This window comes from Triticum urartu, chromosome 7, assembly GCF_003073215.2.
Source record: "Triticum urartu cultivar G1812 chromosome 7, Tu2.1, whole genome shotgun sequence".
Taxonomy (NCBI): domain Eukaryota; kingdom Viridiplantae; phylum Streptophyta; class Magnoliopsida; order Poales; family Poaceae; genus Triticum; species Triticum urartu.
In genome coordinates this window covers 707,356,502-707,379,110 of record NC_053028.1, presented here as the reverse complement: position 1 = coordinate 707,379,110, position 22,609 = coordinate 707,356,502, and the positions used below count along the sequence as shown (strand labels likewise).

The window sequence follows — 22,609 nt, the reverse complement described above, 5'->3', positions numbered from 1 at the left end:
CAATTTCGGCCCGAGCCGGCGAAAAATGGACCCTTGGGGGCGCGACTGGGCCGATTATTCGGCGCCGGCGGCTGAAAAACCGCCTGGGGGGCCTTATTGGGGGCGCGGCTGGAGATGCTCTTCGCTAGCTATCTGATGGGCCTAGCCCATCTCGTTTCTTTTCTTTTGTATTTTTTACCTATATTTTGCTGGGCTATTATATATGTACTACATCATGGGCCCCTCCCCCGCCTGGGCCCTAGGCCGTCGCCCCAGCAGCCATACGTCAGGGCCGGTCCTGTTCCAGATAATGTGCAAACGAGCTTCGAATTTGATGAAACTTCGCATGATGGCTTTCATAGGAGCCATATAGGGTGTGGTAAAAAATGTGAGAGCGAAAACTTGATGCATTTCACACACAACTCAATTTTTCGAGTGGAACACGCTGCAGCAAAGTATCATAACACTCTGCCGGCGAAGTATTAGAGTTTCGAATGGAAAACCGCCGCTTTTCACACACAACTCGAATTTTCTACATTATTTCAACTTCAAACTTTTTCAAGGTCTTCAAGTCCTGATATCATTTGTAGTGGCGAGTGGCTATTACAGTCTTCAAGTCCTGATATCGTGAGGGCGCTTGCATGTGCCCCTTCCGCTTAGCACCGTTTTAGTGAAATTTTTAAGCTTCGGTGGGCAGCATACAGTTGAAGGCAAAAGGTGATTGTTTTCTATGTAATTTTATTCTTGGTAGGTGTTTTGTGTCTTGTTGTCGTTCCTTTATACATGCCACTGTTTTTCTTTAAAATTGTCAAATATATTAGTGTCATTTCTAAATATATCTATACCTAATAATAAATGGGCTATTGCTTATGGCGGTCCGTCCTAGAATTGCCTATATGGTTTACACAAATTACATCGAGTGCCAACACTAAGTGAAAAACCTTTTGTTTTCTTAAGTCGCCGGCCGTCACGATGTTTCATATAAATACATCCCCTTAGAAGTAACATGCACTTCTATCCCGTGGCTAGAGCGCGAGTCTTCCACCGCGAAGAGCTGAGTTTGATCCCTACTTCTCCCGCATTTTTTCTCACTTTTCCCTCTGATTTTTGGCATTTTTGTTGACGTAGGATAGAGCCGCCCTCTCCGAAGCGTGTCTTAGCACATAAACTGCATACTATTGTAATTTAAGCCCATCTACTCTATATTTAACATTCTCTGTTTTTCACAGATACAACTACTTTTTAAAATTCATATCTTCTAAACCTTAACTCTAAATGTAACATGTCACATGTGAGCGCTTAGAAGAATTTGTAGATTTCAAATATTTTATTATCTTGCATGTTAATTATTTTCAAAATTATGTTTAGGATGCATCCTTAATTGATACTTTTCTTTATATGGGTATTTTGAAAATGCCTATTGTATAGGTTTCCCATCCATTTAAATTTACTAGATACGATAGTCTGATGCTCGCACAAAAACTATTATTGGCATCATAGGGTATGTTCATTCCTACCAGCTAACATATGCTAAAGATTACAACAGGCACATAATCGTCCTCTTCATTTCATCCAGCGCACAATAACCAACTCATATACGATGATGTACACTAAACTGCTGATATGAATTTTATGTAAACTACATACTGCTTTAGTACACTTTCAAAATCGCCCCACAATTATGTTTTTGGGCAACACAACGTACCTTGTTGTTTCTCATACCACATCGTGAAAGAGTTCGAGGGATTTGCTGATATCATCGAGTGTGTGTGTGTGTGAGAGGTGATTTTTCTTCACGCGTTGCAACGCACGGGCATGTTTGCTATAAGAAGTCCATAATGTGCGTTACACGTATCATATAATCTGGCGCCGGTAAGTAGCCATCAAAACATATAACTACAATTAAACTGAAGTATATCTGTCAAACCACCCGGACAATACCATGTGCCTCAGATTGAACGAGATCGGCAACCTGGATGGATAGCAGCAGGCCATGCTCCGTCTCCTTTGCCAAGGGTGGCAGCGAGAAGTGCCCGTACGTGGAGCTCCCGCTGCGGAGCTCCCTCATGGCCACCAGCGCCGCGACGGTGTTCCTTAAAATGCCTTGCTCTGTTGCCGTAGGAGCCATGTCAGTGTCGGTGCAGCACTTCCTCGTCCACCGGTCGCCACTGTTGTCGGAGGCGAACACGGCCTCCATGGTCTCCTCGCAGTCGCGGACGATCCTCGACATGAGCTCCGTCGTGTAGAAGGGCTGCTTGAGCACCTCCTCGATGAAGGGCAGCCGGAGCAGCTGCCCCGTACGCTTGTCGTACTTCTTCAGGATCTTGGCCAGCCCTGCATCGTGTAGCTCTAGATGTTCAATGATCTTGGCCAAGTCGTAAGACCAGTTGGTCGTCTGGAGAAAAGCTACGACTGGGCTGAGTAGAGACAGTCTCTGCAGGTCGAAGCGTACAATTCACGGTTGTTTCTTTTCTTTATGAGAAAATTAAAGCAGAGCTTGTTGCGTACTCTGTTTTCTGTTTGTGTAAAGCTCTGAATTTCTTCCGATACTATCACGAACGTACAATTTCAAGAAACTTCCAAATTTCCTTTTTGTCAAAGCGTGCCCAAAAATGTTACTCCGTACTAGAAAAGAGCTTCCATATTGTCATTGTCAAGCCAGAGGAGATGAAACAAACCTGTGTAGTTGACGGCGCTGTAGTTGAGGAGCAGCACCATCTCCCCGTGCAAATCCACGATCTCCCTCCTCACCTTCCTCATCTGCGCCGCACGCTCCGCCTCCGACGCCTCCTCGTCGGCCACCGCCTTCACCGTCTCCCTGACTTCCTGCACATTATTTTAATTACATCCGTTACAGGTTACTGCACTGTTTCAGTGTATTTTATAAATCAACAGTAGGTAGCTTATGGCGGATGATGAACTCTTCCTCCTGCTCCAGGAAGAAGGCGTTGAACCTGTCGACCTCGTCGTTGAGGAGCCGCACGAAAGCGGCCTCCGCCGCGGCACGGTGCGGCGAGGTGCCGGAGACGAGTCGGACGAGCACCTTGAGGCGCTTGTACGCCAGGAACTTGTCCCTCCACCCCGGGAGGCTCTCCTCCACCTGCTTCTTGAGCCTCTTCCCAAACTTCATCTCGCAACCTCGACTCCTGGCTTGGCTCGCAAAAATGCAAGCTCTCAGCTACTTTAATGGAGATACGGTCGAGTTGTGGGGAGGCGCCACATTGTTATGGCGTGCAGGAGGGGGTTGGTCAGTTTGGAATATTTGAAGCATATGCTGCCTGCCTGCCGTGGTCCGCATGGAGGGAAGCTGGGAACTGACTATATTATCCATATACAGTACTAGGATTTGTCCTTGTGAGAGGTAGCGTGGACTTTGGGTCAAAGCAACCAAGGAGAGAATTCTTTGGGGAGGGAGTAAAGCTCAGTCAAAAAGAGGATGTAGCTATAGGTAAGAAGAAGATATGCGGAGCATATTCCATTTCAGGAAGACTCGGGACAGACATGGAAATTTAAGCCTCTCGATCGAGTTTTCTCCTTCCTCTTTGAGCTCTGTTCAAGGAAGGTATTATTCCATGGTTCCCCGCAAAAAATGGTATTATTCCATTGGAATATGGGATCTTCGCAATTAATCTGGCTTTGTAATACTCTACTCTTGACAGGGCAGCATATATATATATAGCAGCTTCGGGATGTCATATTTCTGGCTCTTGCATCAAATTTTCGTAGCGTCTTCTTTCCCAGGCACAAATCTGGTTGTCTTTTTTATATATAATAAATTAAAAACATTATCTCTGGAGACAGGATCCTCACCCGAATGCATTACTCAAAGGCTATCAAGGCGAGTTGTTACAAGAGAGTGCTAAGAGCATCTCCAGCCGCACCCCCAACAGGCCCCCCAAGGCGCCTTTTTACGCGCCGACACCAAAAAAATCCCCACTCGCGCCTCCAAGACGTCAAAATCCGCCGGCTCGGCCCATTTTTGGGTTCGGCGATCGCAGGCCGAACCCAGCACATGGGAGGGGGGGGGGGGCCCGGGGGCCCCGGCGCAAGGGGAAAGCACGCCTGGGCCATCCTATCAGGCGAAAAGTCAAGCCAATCGTCCAGATTCGCCCCCCACCCCCCGGGCGCTCGGCCACCACCCTGCCGATCCTGGCACAGCTCACGGCCCAGCACTGCTAGGTAGGCCATTCCCTGCCGGAAAAGAGAAACGTTTCCCCGCGGCAGCCTCTCCACCATCGTCCGGGCGAGTTTTCCGGCGCTCTAGCCGCGCAGGGTGGTATACCAGCGGGTGTGCACCCACCACGCCCGCCAGGTGTTCGGCGTTTTGACTGCTCGGTGATGGACTAGGAAGACGCGGAGGCGCTCACGACGGTGTTGCAGGAGGAAACCGATGCAGACATCCAGGACGAGGAACACCTCATGATCCTCGCCGCCCTCGCCAGCCTGCTCGCGAGCAATGAAAAGCCGCGGCGAGGTGGCTCGGCGCCGGGGCGGCTGAAAGCAAAGAACCGGCATCGTTTGGGAGGCTATTGCATGCTCTACTCCGACTACTTCGCCGACGCTCCACTACACGGCGACAACGTATTTCGGCGCCGTTATCGGACGAGCCGAAAGCTTTTCCTCAGGATTGTGAATTTTATCCGGGAGTTCGACAGCTACTTCAAGTGCAAGAAGGATTGCACCGGAAAACTTGGATTCACCTCAATGAGAAGTGCATGACAGCTATGAGGATGCTTGCATACGGAGCTCCCGGTCATTCAGTCGACGACTATGGGCGCATGGCCGAGTGCACGACCATTGAATGTTTCTAAAAGTTCTGCAGGGCAGTTGTGGCAGTGTTTGGACCGCAATACTTGCGAACACCCAATCTGGAAGAGACTGCTCGGATCCTAGCACAAAATGCAGCAAGAGGATTTCCGAGGATGCTGGGAAGCATCAACTGCATGCATTGAAAATGGAAGAACTGCCCATTTACTTGGCAGGGGATGTACAAAGGCCCCAAAGGCGGTTGCAGTGTGGTACTTGAGGCGGTGGCCACACAGGACCTCTGGAGTTGGCACTTCTTATTTGGTATGCCAGGAACTCACAATGACATCAACGTGCTGCAGTGCTCCCCTGTCTTTGCCAAGCTCGTTGAAAGTAATTCTCCTCCGGTAAACTTCGAGGTCAATGGGCGGCACTACAACAAGGGGTACTACCTAGATGATGGAATCTATCCGAGATGGCCTACATTTGTGAAGACTATCTCAAACGATGTGCCAGGAGGCAAGAAGTCCCACTTTGCAAAGGTTCAGGAGGCTTGCACGAAGGATGTCGAGCGAGCATTTGGTGTGCTCCAATCTCGATTTGCTGTTGTCCGGTACCCTGCTCAGACATGGTCGAAAGATCAAATGTGGGAGATCACTACTTGTTGTGTCATTTTGCACAACATGATCATTGAGAGCAAGCGGGAAGAGCCAGTGTTTGACACTGAACCATATTACAGGCAGGGTCCTCTTGCACAAGTTGATCATCAGCTACCGGCAACCTGGACTGCCTTCCTCAATATGCGTCAGGAGATCCGAGACCCACACGTGCATCAACAACTGCAGCAGGATCTGATGGAGCACCTATGGAGGCTCAAAGGCAATGCCTAGCTCGACGTGTGTTGAAATATGAGTTTGTATTGAACTATTCGTTTTCTATTGATTTTCTGTGCTGAACTATGTGATAAAAAAATTACTTATGTTGAATTCATGCTGAACCACAACGAATATGAGCCGATTCATGGCGATATCGGGCCATTTTTCGCCGAACGTGGGCCGAAGCAGGCACATTTGCGCCAAAAAATGAACCGATATCGGCGCCTGGGGGTGACGGATGGGTACCCAACCGTCCCCAGAGCCGATTATACCGCCGGCTCGCCCCCAGACAGCGATTTTTATGCCTCCTTGAGGACCAACGGCTGGAGATGCTCTAATGTGCGAGGAAATGTATTGCCGGCAACACATAGCGGCATCCTTATTATGTCCATCCCAGGCCCTGCCCTGATTGGGGGGTGGGGGGGGGGCCTGGCCCCCCAAGGCCCTCTCCTAGACAGACATGCTGTACGCAGGTGGCCTATAGGCCCGTATGTTCTCCAGAACGAAATTGGCTCCATAAAGGAAAACCTGGCTCACCTCAAAAAACAAAGGAAAGCCTAGGCAAAAGTAGGCAAGGACGCAATCAGTAATTCCTTACTTTCATCTCCCCAAACGAAATTAGCTCTAGTTAAACAAAATTAGACCCATATTGTACGCACGCAATCACGTCGTACAATCAATACGATTGTAACTCGTCAGACGTGAGATCAGATCCATGATTCACTCCCTATTCCCTTTTTCTTGGCCCCGAACTTCAGATCCCGCTAATAGAGAGTACTCCGGCGGCCTAGTCCCGAACATCATATGCGAGTACTATCTGCCGGCGGTGTGTGAGTGTGGGCGTGGCCACGCAGGACTCACACGCACATCGTCAGGCCATGGCGATTGTCAGCGGCGAGCCCGTCCGTTATTCACTTTGCAGGAGCTGGGAGTACATCGCTGACTGCCTCCGTCCACATCATGTTGTTGGTGAGCGCGTAATCATGAACACCGATGTGATTGTTCTGAGGTATATCATATTACTATTCCCTATTATTTACGTTGCTAAATAAGTACTTTACCTTCACATACATATATGACACATATCTTCCACTGCTAAAGATTGTTGGATAAAATTGACACAGCCATCATCATCTACTTATTGTCATTTAACTTTGTTCGGCTCTTCGTAGCTGGGTTTTTTCGTTTCCCGGGATCAATGGATGTCTAACATTTGGTGTTTTTTCTTCCCTTCATGCATATGCCCATCCTCAATCACTAGTAGAAAACAGGGCTCTGGTCACGGCGCAATATACACATTAGTCTCAGTTGCATTACGAACCGGGACTAATGTGAGCATTAGTCCCGGTTCAAGCGGCTAAAGGCATTAGTCCCGGTTCAAATGGGCCCTTTAGTCCCGGTTTAAGACACGAACTAGGACAAAAGGGCATCGCACCCTTTAGTCCCGGTTTGAGATATGAACCGGGACTAAAGCGTGCGATGCCCTTTAGAGCATCTCCAGCCGCGCCCCCAGTAGGCCCCCCCGGGCCACTTTTTCGGCGCCGGCGTCAAAAAAATGCCCCAGTCGCGGCCTCAGGACGCCGAAAAGCGCTGATTCGGCCCTTTTTTCCGCTCGGCGGTCACAGGCCGAACCGGGCGCACTGGGGGCGATCGGGGGCTCCGACGCAAGGGAAAAGCGCGGCTGGCCCACACCGTCAGGCAAAAAGTCAAGATTTTCTTTCCCGACTCGCCTCCCACCCCCCGCGACCTCGGCCGCCACTAGCTATATCCCAGCGCCGCCCGCTGCCCATGACCGCTAGATAGCCATTCCCCGCCGGAAAAATAGCAGAGGTTCGCGGCGGCAGCCCCTCCAACAGCAGCTGGGCGTTTCCGGCCGCTGTTTCCTACCGCGGAGGGGTAGTTTAGCGGCGGGTACACGCCCACCGGGCGCAAGGTGTTCGGCGATTTGCCTGCCCCGGCGATGGACTCGGATGACGAGGAAGTGCTCGCCGCGCTGCTGGAGGAGAAAGCCGAGGCCACCCAATACGGAAGACACTGCTCGGATCCTAGCACAGAATGCAGCAAGAGGATTTCCCTAGATGCTTGGAAGCATCGAGTGTATGCATTGGAAATGGAAGAATTGCCCATTTGCTTGGCAGGGCATGTACAAGTGCCAAAGGCGGTTGCAGTGTGGTACTTGAGGCGGTGGCCACACAAGACCTTTGGATTCGGCACTCCTTTGGTATGCCAGGAACTCACAATGACATCAACGTGCTGCAGTGCTCTCTTGTCTTTGCCAAGCTTGTTGAAGGTCACTCTCCTCCGGTGAACTTCGAGATCAATGGGCGGCACTACAACAAGGGGTACTATCTAGCTGATGGCATCTATCCGAGATGGTCGACATTTGTGAAGACCATCTCAAACCTTGTGCCAGGAGGCAAGAACGCCTGGTTTGCGAAGATTCAGGAGGCTTGCAGGAAAGATGTTGAACGGTCATTTGGTGTGCTCCAATCTCGATTCGCTGTTGTCTGGTACCCCGCTCAGACCTGGTCGAAAGATCAACTGTGGGAGATCATGACTTGCTGTGTAATCTTGTACAACATGATCATCGAAAGCGAGCAAGAAGACCTAGTGTTTGACACTGAACCATACTATAGGCAAGGCCCTCTAGCTGAAGTTGATGACCAGCTACCGGCAACCTGGACTGCCTACCTCAGTATGCGTCAGGAGATCCGAGACCCACAGGTGCATCATCAACTGCAACAGGAACTGATAGAACACCTATGGAGGCTCAAGGGCGACACCGGGCGCGACGTGTGATGAAATATGAGTTTTTATTTGTTGAACTATATAATTTATATTGAACTATTTGTTGTTGCACTATTTTGTTGAACTATTTGATTTTCTGTGATGAACTATGTGATACAAAATTATTTATATGTTGATAATTCAACGCCGTACCACGGTGAACCATGCCGAATATGGGCCTATTCTCACCCATACAGGCCCTTAATTCGCCGAAAATGTGCCGAAAAGTGGGCCAACATCGGTGCCTGGGGGCGATCTGGGGGCGACGGCTGGATGGCCAACCGCCCCCAGCGCTGATTTAGCGTCGGCTCACCCCCAGGGGGCGCGTAAAAGCACTGCCTCGGGGGCCAACAGCTGGAGATGCTCTTAGTCCCGGTTCGTGTCTCAAACCGGGACTAAAGGGCCCATTTCTCAAACTCTACCCCCCCTCGCGTGCATCGCCATTTCAGTTTTGAAAAAAACAAAAAAATGATAAAAGCTTCAAAAAATAAAATCCTTTGAGATGTAGTTATATTACTACATCTACTAGTTAGAAAAATTTTAAAACTTAAATTTGGACATGTTTTGCAAAAAAGTGTCATGAAAAGTAAAACGGCAATAACTTTTGCATACAATGTCAGGGAAAAATGTATAATATATCAAAATTGTTGGAGAACGTTGCAGAAAACAAAAATTTTCCTACGGTTTTACCAAGATCCATCTATGAGTTCATCTAGCAATGAGTGATCGGATGCATCTACATACCTTTGTAGATCGCGAGCGGAAGCGTTCAAAGAACGGGGATGAGGTAGTCGTACTCGACGTGATCCAAATCACCGGAGATCTTAGCGCCGAACAGACGGCACCTCCGCGTTCAACACACGTACGGTCAGCGTGACGTCTCCTCCTTCTTGATCCAGCAAGGGGGAAGGAGAGGTTGATGAAGATCCAGCAGCACGACGGCGTGGTGGTGGATGCAGGGCGTCACAGCAGCACGGCTTCGCCGTATACTACGAGACGAAGAGGTGTAGCAGGGGAGAGGGAGGCGCCAAGACTCAGGGTGTTGCTGCCCCCTCCCTCCCCCTCATATATATAGGCTCCCCTAGGGGGGGCGCCGGCCCTAGGAGATTGGATCTCGTAGGGGGGGCGGCGGCCAGGGCTGGAGTGGCCCCCAAGGCAAGGTGGGGCGCCCCCCCCCCCCACCCCTAGGGTTTCAACCCTAGGCGCATGGGGTGGGCCTAGGGGGGCGCACCAGCCCACTATGGGCTGGTTCCCCTCCCCACTTTGGCCCATGGGGCCCTCCGAGATGGGTGGCCCCACCCGGTGGACCCCCGGGACCCTTACGGTGGTCCCGGTACAATACCGGTGACCCCGAAACTTTCCCGTTGGCCAAAAAACACTTCCTATATATTATTCTTTACCTCCGGACCATTCTGGAACTCCTCGTGACGTCCGGGATCTCATCCGGGACTCCGAACAACTTTCGGATTATTGCATATTCATATCTTTACAACCCTAGCGTCACCGAACCTTAAGTGTGTAGACCCTACGGGTTCGGGAGACATGTAGACATGACCGAGACGACTCTCCGGTCAATAACCAACAGCGGGATCTAGATACCCATGTTGGCTCCCACATGCTCCTCGATGATCTCATCGGATGAACCACGATGTCGAGGATTCAAGCAACCCCGTATGCAATTCCCTTTGTCAATCGGTATGTTACTTGCCCGAGATTCGATCATCGGTATCCCAATACCTTGTTCAATCTCGTTACCGGCAAGTTACTTTACTCGTACCGTAATGCATGATCCCGTGACGAGACACTTGGTCACTTTGAGTTCATAATGATGATGCATTACCGAGTGGGCCCAGTGATACCTCTCCGTCATACGGAGTGACAAATCCCAGTCTTGATCCGTGTCAACCCAACAGACACTTCCGGAGATACCCGTAGTCTACCTTTATAGTCACCCAGTTACGTTGTGACGTTTGGTATACCCAAAGCACTCCTACGGTATCCGGGAGTTACACGATCTCATGGTCTAAGGAAAACTCTAGCAAACGAACTATATGATCTTGTGCTATGTTCAGGATTGGGTCTTGTCCATCACATCATTCTCCTAATGATGTGATCTCGTTATCAATGACATCCAATGTCCATAGTCAGGAAACCATGACTATCTGTTGATCAACGAGCTAGTCAACTAGAGGCTTACTAGGGACATGTTGGTGTCTATTATTCACACATGTATTACGATTTCCGGATAACACAATTATAGCATGAATAAAGACAATTATCATGAACAAGGAAATATAATAATAATGCTTTTATTATTGCCTCTAGGGCATATTTCCAACAGTCTCCCACTTGCACTAGAGTCAATAATCTAGTTACATTGTGATGGATCGGACACCCATGGAATTCTGGTGTTGATCATGTTTTGCTCTAGGGAGAGGTTTAGTCAACGGATCTGCTACATTCAGGTCCGTATGTACTTTACAAATATCTATGTCTCCATCTTGAACATTTTCACGAATGGAGTTGAAGCGACGCTTGATGTGCCTGGTCTTCTTGTGAAACCTGGGCTCCTTGGCAAGTGCAATAGCTCCAGTGTTGTCACAGAAGAGTTTGATTGGCCCCGACGCATTGGGTATGACTCCGAGGTCGGTGATGAACTCCTTCACCCAAATTGCTTCATGTGCTGCCTCTGAGGCTGCCATGTATTCCGCTTCACATGTAGATCCCGCCACGACGCTCTGCTTCCAACTGCACCAGCTTACTGCCCCACCATTCAAAATATACACGTATCCGGTCTGTGACTTAGAGTCATCCAGATCTGTGTCAAAGCTAGCGTCGACGTAACCCTTTACGACGAGCTCTTCGTCACCTCCATAAACGAGAAACATTTCCTTAGTCCTTTTCAGGTACTTCAGGATATTCTTGACCGCTGTCCAGTGTTCCTTGCCGGGATTACTTTGGTACCTTCCTACCAAACTTACGACAAGGTTTACATCAGGTCTGGTACACAGCATGGCATACATAATAGAACCTATGGCTGAGGCATAGGGGATGACACTCATCTCTTCTATATCTTCTGCCGTGGTCGGACATTGAGCTGAGCTCAATTTCACACCTTGCAGCACAGGCAAGAACCCCTTCTTAGACTGATCCATATTGAACTTTTTCAATATCTTATCAAGGTATGTGCTTTGTGAAAGACCTATGAGGCGTCTTGATCTATCTCTATAGATCTTGATGCCTAATATATAAGCAGCTTCTCCAAGGTCCTTCATTGAAAAACTCTTATTCAAGTAGGCCTTAATGTTGTCCAAGAGTTCTATATCATTTCCCATCAAAAGTATGTCATCTACATATAATATGAGAAATGCTACAGAGCTCCCACTCACTTTCTTGTAAACGCAGGCTTCTCCATAAGTCTGCGTAAACCCAAACGCTTTGATCATCTCATCAAAGAGAATGTTCCAACTCCGAGATGCTTGCACCAACCCATAAATTGAGCGTTGGAGCTTGCACACCTTGTTAGCAATCTTAGGATCGACAAAACCTTACAGCTGCATCATATACAATTCTTCCTTAAGGAAACCATTAAGGAATGCTGTTTTGACGTCCATTTGCCATATCTCATAATCGTAGAATGCGGCAATTGCTAACATGATTCGGATGGACTTTAGCTTCGCTACCGGTGAGAAAGTCTCATCGTAGTCAACCCCTTGAACTTGTCGATAACCCTTAGCGACAAGCCGAGCTTTATAGATGGTCACATTACCATCCGCGTCTGTCTTCCTTTTAAAGATCCATTTATTTTCTATGGCTCGCCGCTCAACGGGCAAGTCAGTCAAAGTCCATACTTCGTTTTCATACATGGATCCTATCTCGGATTTCATGGCTTCTAGCCATTTGTCGGAATCCGGGCCCGCCATCGCTTCTTCATAGTTCGAAGGTTCACTGTTGTCTAACAACATGATTCCCAAGACAGGGTTGCCGTACCACTCTGGTGCGGAACGTGTCCTTGTGGACCTACGAATTTCAGCAGGAGCTTGATCAGAAGTATCTTGATCATCATCATTAACTTCCTCTCTAGTCGGTGCGGGCACCTCAGGAACATTTTCTTGAGTTGCGCCTTTTCCGGTTCAAGAGGTAATACTTCATCAAGTTCTACTTTCCTCCCACTTACTTCTTTCGAGAGAAACTCCTTCTCTAGAAAGGATCCATTCTTGGCAACAATGATCTTGCCTTCGGATCTGAGGTAGAAGGTATACCCAATAGTTTCTTTAGGGTATCCTATGAAGACGCATTTTTCTGACTTGGGTTCGAGCTTTTCAGGTTGAAGTTTCTTGACATAAGCATCGCATCCCCAAACTTTTAGAAACGACAACTTAGGTTTCTTCCCAAACCATAATTCAAACGTTGTCGTCTCAACGGATTTCGACGAAGCCCTGTTTAAAGTGAATGCGGCAGTCTCTAAAGCATAGCCCCAAAAAGATAGCGGTAAATCGGTAAGAGACATCATAGATCGCACCATATCTAATAGAGTGCGATTACGACGTTCGGACACACCATTACGCTGAGGTGTTCCAGGCGGCGTGAGTTGTGAAACTATTCCACATTTTCTTAAGTGTGTGCCAAATTCGTGACTCAAGTATTCTCCTCCACGATCTGATCGTAGAAACTTGATTTTTCTGTCACGTTGATTTTCAACCTCACTCTGAAATTCCTTGAACTTTTCAAAGGTCTCAGACTTGTGTTTCATTAAGTAGATATACCCATATCTACTCAAGTCATCAGTGAGGGTGAGAACATAACGATAGCCACCGCGAGCCTCAACACTCATTGGACCGCACACATCAGTATGTATGATTTCCAATAAGTTGGTTGCTCGCTCCATTGTTCCTGAGAACGGAGTCTTGGTCATTTTACCCATGAGGCATGGTTCGCACGTGTCAAATGATTCGTAATCAAGAGACTCTAAAAGTCCATCTGCATGGAGCTTCTTCATGCGTTTGACACCTATGTGACCAAGGCGGCAGTGCCACAAGTATGTGGGACTATCATTATCAACCTTACATCTTTTGGTATTCACACTATGAACATGTGTAGCATTATGCTCGAGATTCATTAAGAATAAACCATTCACCATCGGAGCAAACATATCTCTCATATAAATAGAACAACCATTATTCTCGGATTTAAATGAGTAGCCATCTCGTATTAAACGACATCCTGATACAATGTTCATGCTCAAACTTGGCACTAAATAACAATTATTGAGGTTCAAAACTAATCCCGTAGGTAAATGAAGAGGCAGCGTGCCGACGGTGATCACATCGACCTTGGAACCATTCTCGACGCGCATCGTCACCTCGTCCTTCGCCAGTCTCCGCTTATTCCGCAGCTCCTGCTTTGAGTTACAAATGTGAGCAACTGCACCGGTATCAAATACCCAAGAGCTACTACGAGTACTGGTAAGGTACACATCAATTACATGTATATCACATATACCTTTCGTTTTGCCGGCCTTCTTGTCCGCTAAGTATTTGGGGCAGTTCCGCTTCCAGTGACCACTTCCCTTGCAATAAAAGCACTCAGTCTTGGGCTTGGGTCCATTCTTTGGCTTCTTCCCGGCAGCTTGCTTGCCAGGCGCGGCAACTCCCTTGCCGTCCTTCTTGAAGTTCTTCTTACCCTTGCCTTTCTTGAACTTAGTGGTTTTATTCACCATCAACACTTGATGTTCCTTTTTGACTTCTACCTCTGCTGATTTCAGCATAGCAAATACTTCAGGAATGGTCTTTTCCATCCCCTGCATATTGAAGTTCATCACAAAGCTCTTGTAGCTTGGTGGAAGCGACTGGAGGATTCTGTCAATGACCGCATCATCCGGGAGATTAACACCCAGCTGAGTCAAGCGGTTATGTAACCCAGACATTGTGAGTATGTGCTCACTGACAGAACTATTTTCCTCCATCTTACAGCTGAAAAACTTGTCGGAGACTTCATATCTCTCGACCCGGGCATGAGCTTGAAAAACCATTTTCAGCCCTTCGAACATCTCATATGCTCCATGTCTCTCAAAACACTTTTGGAGCCCCGGCTCTAAGCTGTAAAGCATGCCGCACTGAACGAGGGAGTAGTCATCAGCACGTGTCTGCCAAGCGTTCATAACAACTTGGTTCTGTGGGACGGGTGCGTCACCTAGCGGTGCTTGTAGGACATAATCTTTCTTGGCAGCTATGAGGATGATCCTCAGGTTCCGGACCCAGTCCTTGTAGTTGCTGCCATCGTCTTTCAGCTTGGTTTTCTCTAGGAACGCATTGAAGTTGAGGACTACGTTGGCCATTTGATCTACAAGACATATTGCAAAGATTTTAGACTAAGTTCATGATAATTAAGTTCATCTAATCAAATTATTCAATGAACTCCCACTTAGATAGACATCCCTCTTCTAGTCATCTAAGTATAACATGATCCGAGTCAACTAGGCCGTGTCCGATCATCACGTGAGACGGACTAATCAACGTCGGTGAACATCTTCATGTTGATCATATCTTCTATACGACTCATGCTCGACATTTCGGTCTTCTGTGTTCCGAGGCCATGTCTGTACATGCTAGGCTCGTCAAGTCAACCTAAGTGTTTACATGTGTAAATCTGTTTTACACCCGTTGTATGTGAACGTTAGAATCTATCACACCCGATCATCACGTGGTGCTTCGAAACAACGAACTGTCGCAACGGTGCACAGTTAGGGGGAACACTTTCTTGAAATTATTATGAGGGATCATCTTATTTACTACCTACGTTCTAAGTAAACAAGATGCAAAACATGATAAACATCACATGCAATCAAATAATAATAGTGACATGATATGGCCAATATCACATAGCTCCTTTGACCTCAATCTTGGGGCTCCATGATCATCTTGTCACCGGCTTGACACCATGATCTCCATCATCGTGTCTCCATGAAGTTGCTCGCCAACTATTACTTCTACTACTATGGCTAACGCGTTTAGCAATAAAGTAAAGTAATTTACATGGCGTTCCTTAATGACACGCAGGTCATATAAAAGAATAAAGACAACTCCTATGGCTCCTGCCGGTTGTCATACTCATCGACATGCAAGTCGTGATTCCTATTACAATAGCATGAACATCTCATACATCACATATAGATCATTCATCATTCATCACAACTTTGGCCATATCATATCACAAAGCACTTGCTGCAAAAACAAGTTAGACGTCCTCTAATTGTTGTTGCAAGTTTTACATGGCTGAAATAGGGTTCTAGCAAGAACGTTTTCTTACCTACGTGAAAGACACAACGTGATTTGTCAACTTCTATTTACCCTTCATAAGGACCCTTTTCATCGAATCCGCTCCAACTAAAGTGGGAGAGACAGACACCGCCAGCCACCTTATGCAACTAGTGCATGTTAGTCGATGGAACCGGTCTCACGTAAGCGTACGTGTAAGGTTGGTCCGGGCCGCTTCATCCCACAATACCGCTGAAGCAAGATAAGACTAGTAGCGGCAAGAAAGTTGACAACATCTACGCCCACAACAAATTGTGTTCTACTCGTGCATAAAGAACTACGCATAGACCTAGCTCATGATGCCACTGTTGGAGAACGTTGCAGAAAACAAAAAATTTCCTACGGTTTCACCAAGATCCATCTATGAGTTCATCTAGCAACGAGTGATCGGATGCATCTACACACCTTTGTAGATCACGAGCGGAAGCGTTCAAAGAACGGGGATGAGGTAGTCGTACTCGACGTGATCCAAATCACCGGAGATCCTAGCGCCGAACGGACGTCACCTCGGCGTTCAACACACGTACGGTCAGCGTGACATCTCCTCCTTCTTGATCCAGCAAGGGGGAAGGAGAGGTTGATGAAGATCCAGCAGCACGACGGCGTAGTGGTGGATGCAGGGCGTCACAGCAGCAGGGATTCGCCGTATACTACGAGAGGAAGAGGTGTAGCAGGGGAGAGGGAGGCGCCAAGACTCAGGGTGTTGCTGCCCCCTTCCTCCCCCTCATATATATAGGCTCCCCTAGGGGGGGCGGCCCTAGGAGATTGGATCTCGTAGGGGGGGCGGTGGCCAGGGCTGGAGTGGCCCCCAAGGCAAGGTGGGGCGCCCCCCACCCCTAGGGTTTCAACCCTAGGCGCATGGGGTGGGTCTAGGGGGGCGCACCAGCCCACTATGGGCTGGTTCCCCTCCCCACTTTGGCCCGTGGGGCCCTCCGGGATGGGTGGCCCCACCCGGTGGACCCCCGGGACCCTTCCGGTGGTCCCGGTACAATACCGGTGACCCCGACACTTTCCCGTTGGCCAAAACAGCACTTCCTATATATTATTCTTTACCTCCGGACCATTCCGGAACTCCTCGTGACGTCCGGGATCTCATCCGGGACTCCGAACAACTTTCGGATTATTGCATATTCATATCTTTACAACCCTAGCGTCACCGAACCTTAAGTGTGTAGACCCTACGGGTTCGGGAGACATGTAGACATGACCGAGACGACTCTCCGGTCAATAACCAACAGCGGGATCTGGATACCCATGTAGGCTCCCACATGCTCCTCGATGATCTCATCGGATGAACCACGATGTCGAGGATTCAAACAACCCCGTATGCAATTCCCTTTGTCAATCGGTATGTTACTTGCCCGAGATTCGATCGTCGGTATCCCAATACCTTGTTCAATCTCGTTACCGGCAAGTCACTTTACTCGTACCCTAATGCATGATCCTGTGACCAGACACTTGGTCACTTTGAGCTCATACTGATGATGCATTACCGAGTGGGCCCAGTGATACCTCTCCGTCATATGGAGTGACAAATCCCAGTCTTGATCCGTGTCAACCCAACAGACACTTTCGGAGATACCCGTAGTCCACCTTTATAGTCACCCAGTTACGTTGTGACGTTTGGTATACCCAAAGCACTCCTACGGTATCCGGGAGTTACACGATCTCATGGTCTAAGGAAAAGATACTTGACATTGGAAAACTCTAGCAAACAAACTATACGATCTTGTGCTATGTTCAGGATTGGGTCTTGTCCATCACATCATTCTCCTAATGATGTGATCTCGTTATCAATGACATCCAATGTCCATAGTCAGGAAACCATGACTATCTGTTGATCAACGAGCTAGTCAACTAGAGGCTTACTAGGGACATGTTGGTGTCTATTATTCACACATGTATTACAATTTCCGGATAACACAATTATATCATGAACAAGGAAATATAATAATAATGCTTTTATTATTGCCTCTAGGGCATATTTCCAACAAAAATGTTCAGCACGAAAATCCGCATCTGAATTTGACTGCCTATGGCTTGTTTGCAAATTTTTAGAATCCTCAAATTCCAAAAGGATAAAAAGATATGCTCAAATTTTTGTTTTTTTAATTTTGGTTAATCTGGTCAAACTATGCTCAAATTACTTATTCAAGAAGTATTAGTGTTACTACATAATTATTCAAAAATATTAGTGTTACTAAATAATTGTTTCAATTTTTTTAAATTTTGGTCAAATCTGGTCAAACTGTGGTCAAACTACTTACTCAAGAAATATTAGTTTTACTAAATAATTATTGTTTTTAGAATAATAGTTTCAAACTCAAACAGTGAAACGTGTGACTTCATGCTCAAGCTAAACTCCTGGGGGTAAATAGGATTGACTTCTTACTATTGTCAGGAAAACAACAAGTGCAGACTTGGAAACGAGGGAGAATAGAACCTGGAAGTTAAGCGTGCTCAGGCTGAAGTAGTGAGAGGATGGGTGACTAGCCGGGAAGTTAGATGATTTGGAATGATGCGGGGTGATTAGAGATTAGAGGTTAAATTGAGCAGTGATGAGGAGTGATTAGAGATTAAATTATAAAATAATTCAGAAATTTGAAAAATTGAGAAATAAAATAAAATAATCGAAACATTTACTTTAGTCCCGGTTGATGTTACCAACCGAGACTAAAGGTGGAGCTCGAGACAGCAGCCACGTCGACGGCCTTTAGTCCCGGTTCGTATAAGAACCGAGACTAAAGGGGGGGGGGGCTTTAGTACCGACCAGAACCGGGACAAATGGCCCTTTTTCTACTAGTGAATAGAAGAATGAGTGATTTCTTGCCATGCAATGATGCAAATCATGGCATTATACCACTTGGACCTGGATGGCCAGCAGGATTTTAGAAGAAACTTTTAGGATAATATGTAAAAAATATTAGTTGTAAATATCAAAATTGGATGCATTTAAGTGTTTGTTGGTAATATATATATTCATTATTATTATCCTTTTTAGGAGCCCTGAATTTTTGACTTGCCCCACGCCCCCAAAATATCAGGACCGGCCCTGATCCATCCTCCTGCCCCCACCCCCACCCCCACCCCCCAAAAAAAGAAAATTTGTCCTTCTACATACACTTATAAGGAGCGCCTCCGCTGCAAACTCCATTAATCCACCTCCCCCCACCCCCTGACCCCACAGTACTATGAGTCAAGGGATGGTTATAGTGCAATTAGCAGCAGCAGGGACTCCAAGCAAAGGCGGGGGAAACTGCGGTCGGAGACATCTAGTGCATCGAGTCATGGTGCTGCGACCGGCTGAGCTGCCGTAGCAACCCAAGGCGATGGGTGCTGGGACGACAGGGTTCTGTGTGTCACACTCTCTTTGGTAACGGGAACGACTAATTGTGATGGTGGCCACGAGGGATGCTGCAAACCGAGGAGGTTTGACACCGGAAAGTGGACCGCTGCCTAGTCACGTCGATGTAAGCACTAATGAACAAGCTGCGACAATGCTGGGGCGTGCTGTAACCGTCGCTGCGACCATCGGTGCGTGGTGCTGCAATCGATGACAATGGGACCCGCGACCAGCATTTAGTCACGCGAGCATGCACCGAGGATGTTGCGACCGGTGAGCCAAGACCGACGCGTGCTGCAACCGAATAACATGGAATATTTCAAGCATATGATGTCGGGGTTGGCACGGAGCGAAGCTGGGAATGGATCTGGATTTTTTAAGCTTGGGCTCCTGGACACCTATTACCCTTACCTTCCAATATAGCTTTGAGATCCATTCTCGACAACAAACTTACTACATGAAATTTTCTCTTTTTCATTTCTTTCAGTAAAACACTGGACATAAATATAAAAATGAGATTGTAGTGATTTAAAAAATACTTTTAGTATTTATGATGCATGAAAAAATCTGGAAGTTTGTCCCCACATTCATGTTAGAATGTTTTGTTGTGCTTCAAGTTTGAAGTTCATATGTTGTTTTACATGGAAGAAACAAAAAAAGAAAAAAGTGATTGTACGAATCGCGCTGTAGAAATGAGTGGTTAGATAAGGAAGTGTCTTGTCAGAAGCCTTTCAAGCGGCCGCCTCCTCTTCCTCCAGAAAAAGCTAGCTTTTATGTCTCCCACCGGCGCCGACGCTGGTCCACCTTCCCTTTGGTGGCCCTAGGGCCATGGGGGACGGTGGATCTCGGCAAGGGCTGGCGGGAGAGCTCCGTTTTTAGTCGTTTCTTTCAATTTTGCTAGGGTTTGTGTCCTGCTCAGGAAGACGAGACTACGGCGGCTTCCTGAAGATGAAATAAAGTCTCCCCGCCTAGCCCGCATTCCGGCAGTGCGTCTAGCACCGTTGGTGTGCGTGTGGAGGTGTGTCTCCGGCGGATCTATCTTAGGTGGATTTGCTTGGGTCTCGTCATTGTTCGTCTACGTTCATGTGTCTTCGGTTTGGATCTTTCTGATCTACGTTATTCTTCATCTGCGGCGGTTGCTGTTCTGGTGCGCTGGTCCTACGGGGACGTAGCATGACGACTTCTCAACTGTCTACTACAACAAGTTGCACCCGACTACGGCGATGGAGGGGCGATGATGGCAGCGCGCCTTCAGCTCGCTTCAGTGCTGATAGTTGTCGCTATGTGGTCAACGGATCTGGATATAATTTCTATTATTTCTGGTATTAGTTGTACTGCCATGATTAAAAATAAATAGATTAGAAATTTTCTTTAAAAAAAAATAAGGAGGTCTTCTGGAGCCTGAGCTCCACAACATGTTTTCGTGACTATGTCCTCTCAAGAGCATATACTAGGACTTTGGTCCTTGTGAGAGGTATGATGTACTTACCGAGACGATAAGATACGTGGCCGTCTAGCACGCTAGAATGGCAGTTTTTCCTTATACTGTTTTTCCTTGAACCGTTCTATTCGACGGTTAGATCAAATTAAGTTATCTGATCGTCTGGCCGTTATTTCTCCGTATCGTTCTGTGTAGCTTAGGTTGAGTGCATTTAGTGATGAATATATTTGCTTGTTTAATAGTAGTAGAGATTAAATTCAGCCGGGCATTCGTAGCACTGAAAGGGCATCAGCCACTGGATTTGATGGTCGTGCAAAGTATCGTGTGTGGAGCAGTTTTGTTTTTCCTTTATACGAAAACACAAGTTGAAGTGTGCATTGTAGATCAGGAAGTCGAGGTGAAACTTCCGTGATGACTGGAATTTGAAGGTTACCAGTGACATCTAACTGAAATTTTGTTTCTGAGAGGACTTTAATTAAATCATAGACATTGATTTTTTACCAGACATGTACAAAAAACTTCTCCATTCTAGTATTTCAAATTCTAGGTCATCGATTTGACTAACTAAATATGTGTTATATGTCATTACATATCATTATATTCATACGAAGATGTAGTTTCTAAGCTTATTCTTTCCATCGCATATAATACATATTTTAGCACTAAACTGTCCACCTAGAAGCACGCACATACTCTGTACATCCGGGCAGAGGTAGTAGTAGTATTTTAAGATGCACCATTCCTGGGTCCTGGCACTGCAGTATTGAACACGATATTTACTGACATACACTCCTTTTGATCGAAGCAACCAAGGAGATACTTTTGGTGCTATGTTTGCAAGTTTGATTCTTTTGATCTATACTTCACTTTATTGGTGATGGTTGTTCTGGTGCGCTGGTCCTGTACAGGCTTAACACGGCAACTTCTCAATTATCTACTACAAAAAGTTTGGTCTGGCTCCGGCGATGGGCAATGATGACGGCGCGCCTTCGGCTCGTTCAAAAACTTATAGTCGTCGCTAGATGGTCTACAGCCATACATGTGATTTTTGTTATTTCTGTGTTCTTTGTACTACTATGACATGATGAATAGATCGAAAGTTTCCTCGAACAAAAAAGAGTAAAGCATTAAAAAAAGAAACAAAGATGTATAGGTAAGAAGAAAAAGATGATGATGTTGGCCAAGAATGTGCTCTTTATGCGGTACTACTAAAGCAAAAGCATGTGCTCTAAGCAATGTTTGCCCACAAGAATCAGGAAGCTGGTGGTGGGTTCGGCAGGAGCAAAGGTACACTGTCCCGGGTCTCTGCAACTTTTTTTTAACCTTGCTTATTACAGGGGTAGCAGCCTGCAAACATGGAACGCGGAAAAAAAGATCTGATGCTGGTTTATGCTTTATCATAGGCGAATATCCAACGTCCCTTCTTGCTGCTATTCGGCTGGCCTCATGTTGGGTTTCAGCCCGCCCAACCATCGCAAAACGCACGTGTGTGCCTCCAAAGAGCACTAAGAATTTAGCAGGAAGGAAGCCGACGACCATTGCTTCGCACCATGTATTACTACAAGGAAAAGTAAACGAAGCCAAGTATGAAAAATACTCGGCAAAGCCCCATTTGACATCAGTGAAATGTAAGCCGAGTGCAACTTTATTTTCATGTGTCCTTCAGGTGGAGGAATCCATCCGGTTGTTCTAGGTTCTCTCTGCACTGCCGGTTCCTTGGTGGGCTTCTAAAGAGACTGAAACTCTCTAATGTAGGATGTAATGAAACTATGTGTTGCATACGGGCTCTGGAATATATCTTCATGAATAGCCTTACGCCGAGAGCTCCAGACTGCCCACAAAGTTACGATCAGTGTGGTAAACTCCTCCTCTGGTAAATATTCATGCATTGTAAACAACCAGTTTTTTGCACTTGACTCCGGATTGCAACATATATGTTCCACCATCGACTCATTGGACATGGCCAAATGCTCCTTGCCATGCTGCACTCCATCAGCGAGTGTCTCCAGTTGTCCGGAGATCCAAATAATGCACAAGTATCATACGTAGCCATATTTTGGTGATGTAGTATGTCCCCTGTAGGAATAGAATTCTGTGCTAAACGCCATGCAAAGACGCGAAG

General features: G+C 47.0%; 1 protein-coding gene across 2 annotated transcripts; it reads right to left on the bottom strand.

Moving 5' to 3' along the window:
• Positions 1-1,633: 1,633 nt before the first annotated feature.
• LOC125523617 (SPX domain-containing protein 3-like) lies at positions 1,634-3,154 on the bottom strand. 2 transcript variants are annotated; one of them, XM_048688641.1, is made up of 3 exons: positions 2,873-3,154; positions 2,658-2,805; positions 1,634-2,313 (listed from the first exon to the last, which is right to left on the bottom strand). In XM_048688641.1, the coding sequence occupies exons 1-3, from the start codon at positions 3,107-3,109 to the stop codon at positions 1,901-1,903; spliced, it is 798 nt and encodes a 265-aa protein (XP_048544598.1). In that variant the 5' UTR covers positions 3,110-3,154; the 3' UTR covers positions 1,634-1,900. The 2 variants fall into 2 exon arrangements, with proteins under 2 accessions (XP_048544598.1, XP_048544597.1); XM_048688640.1 differs by having other exon boundaries at positions 2,942-3,154.
• Between the last annotated feature and the right edge of the window lie 19,455 nt (positions 3,155-22,609).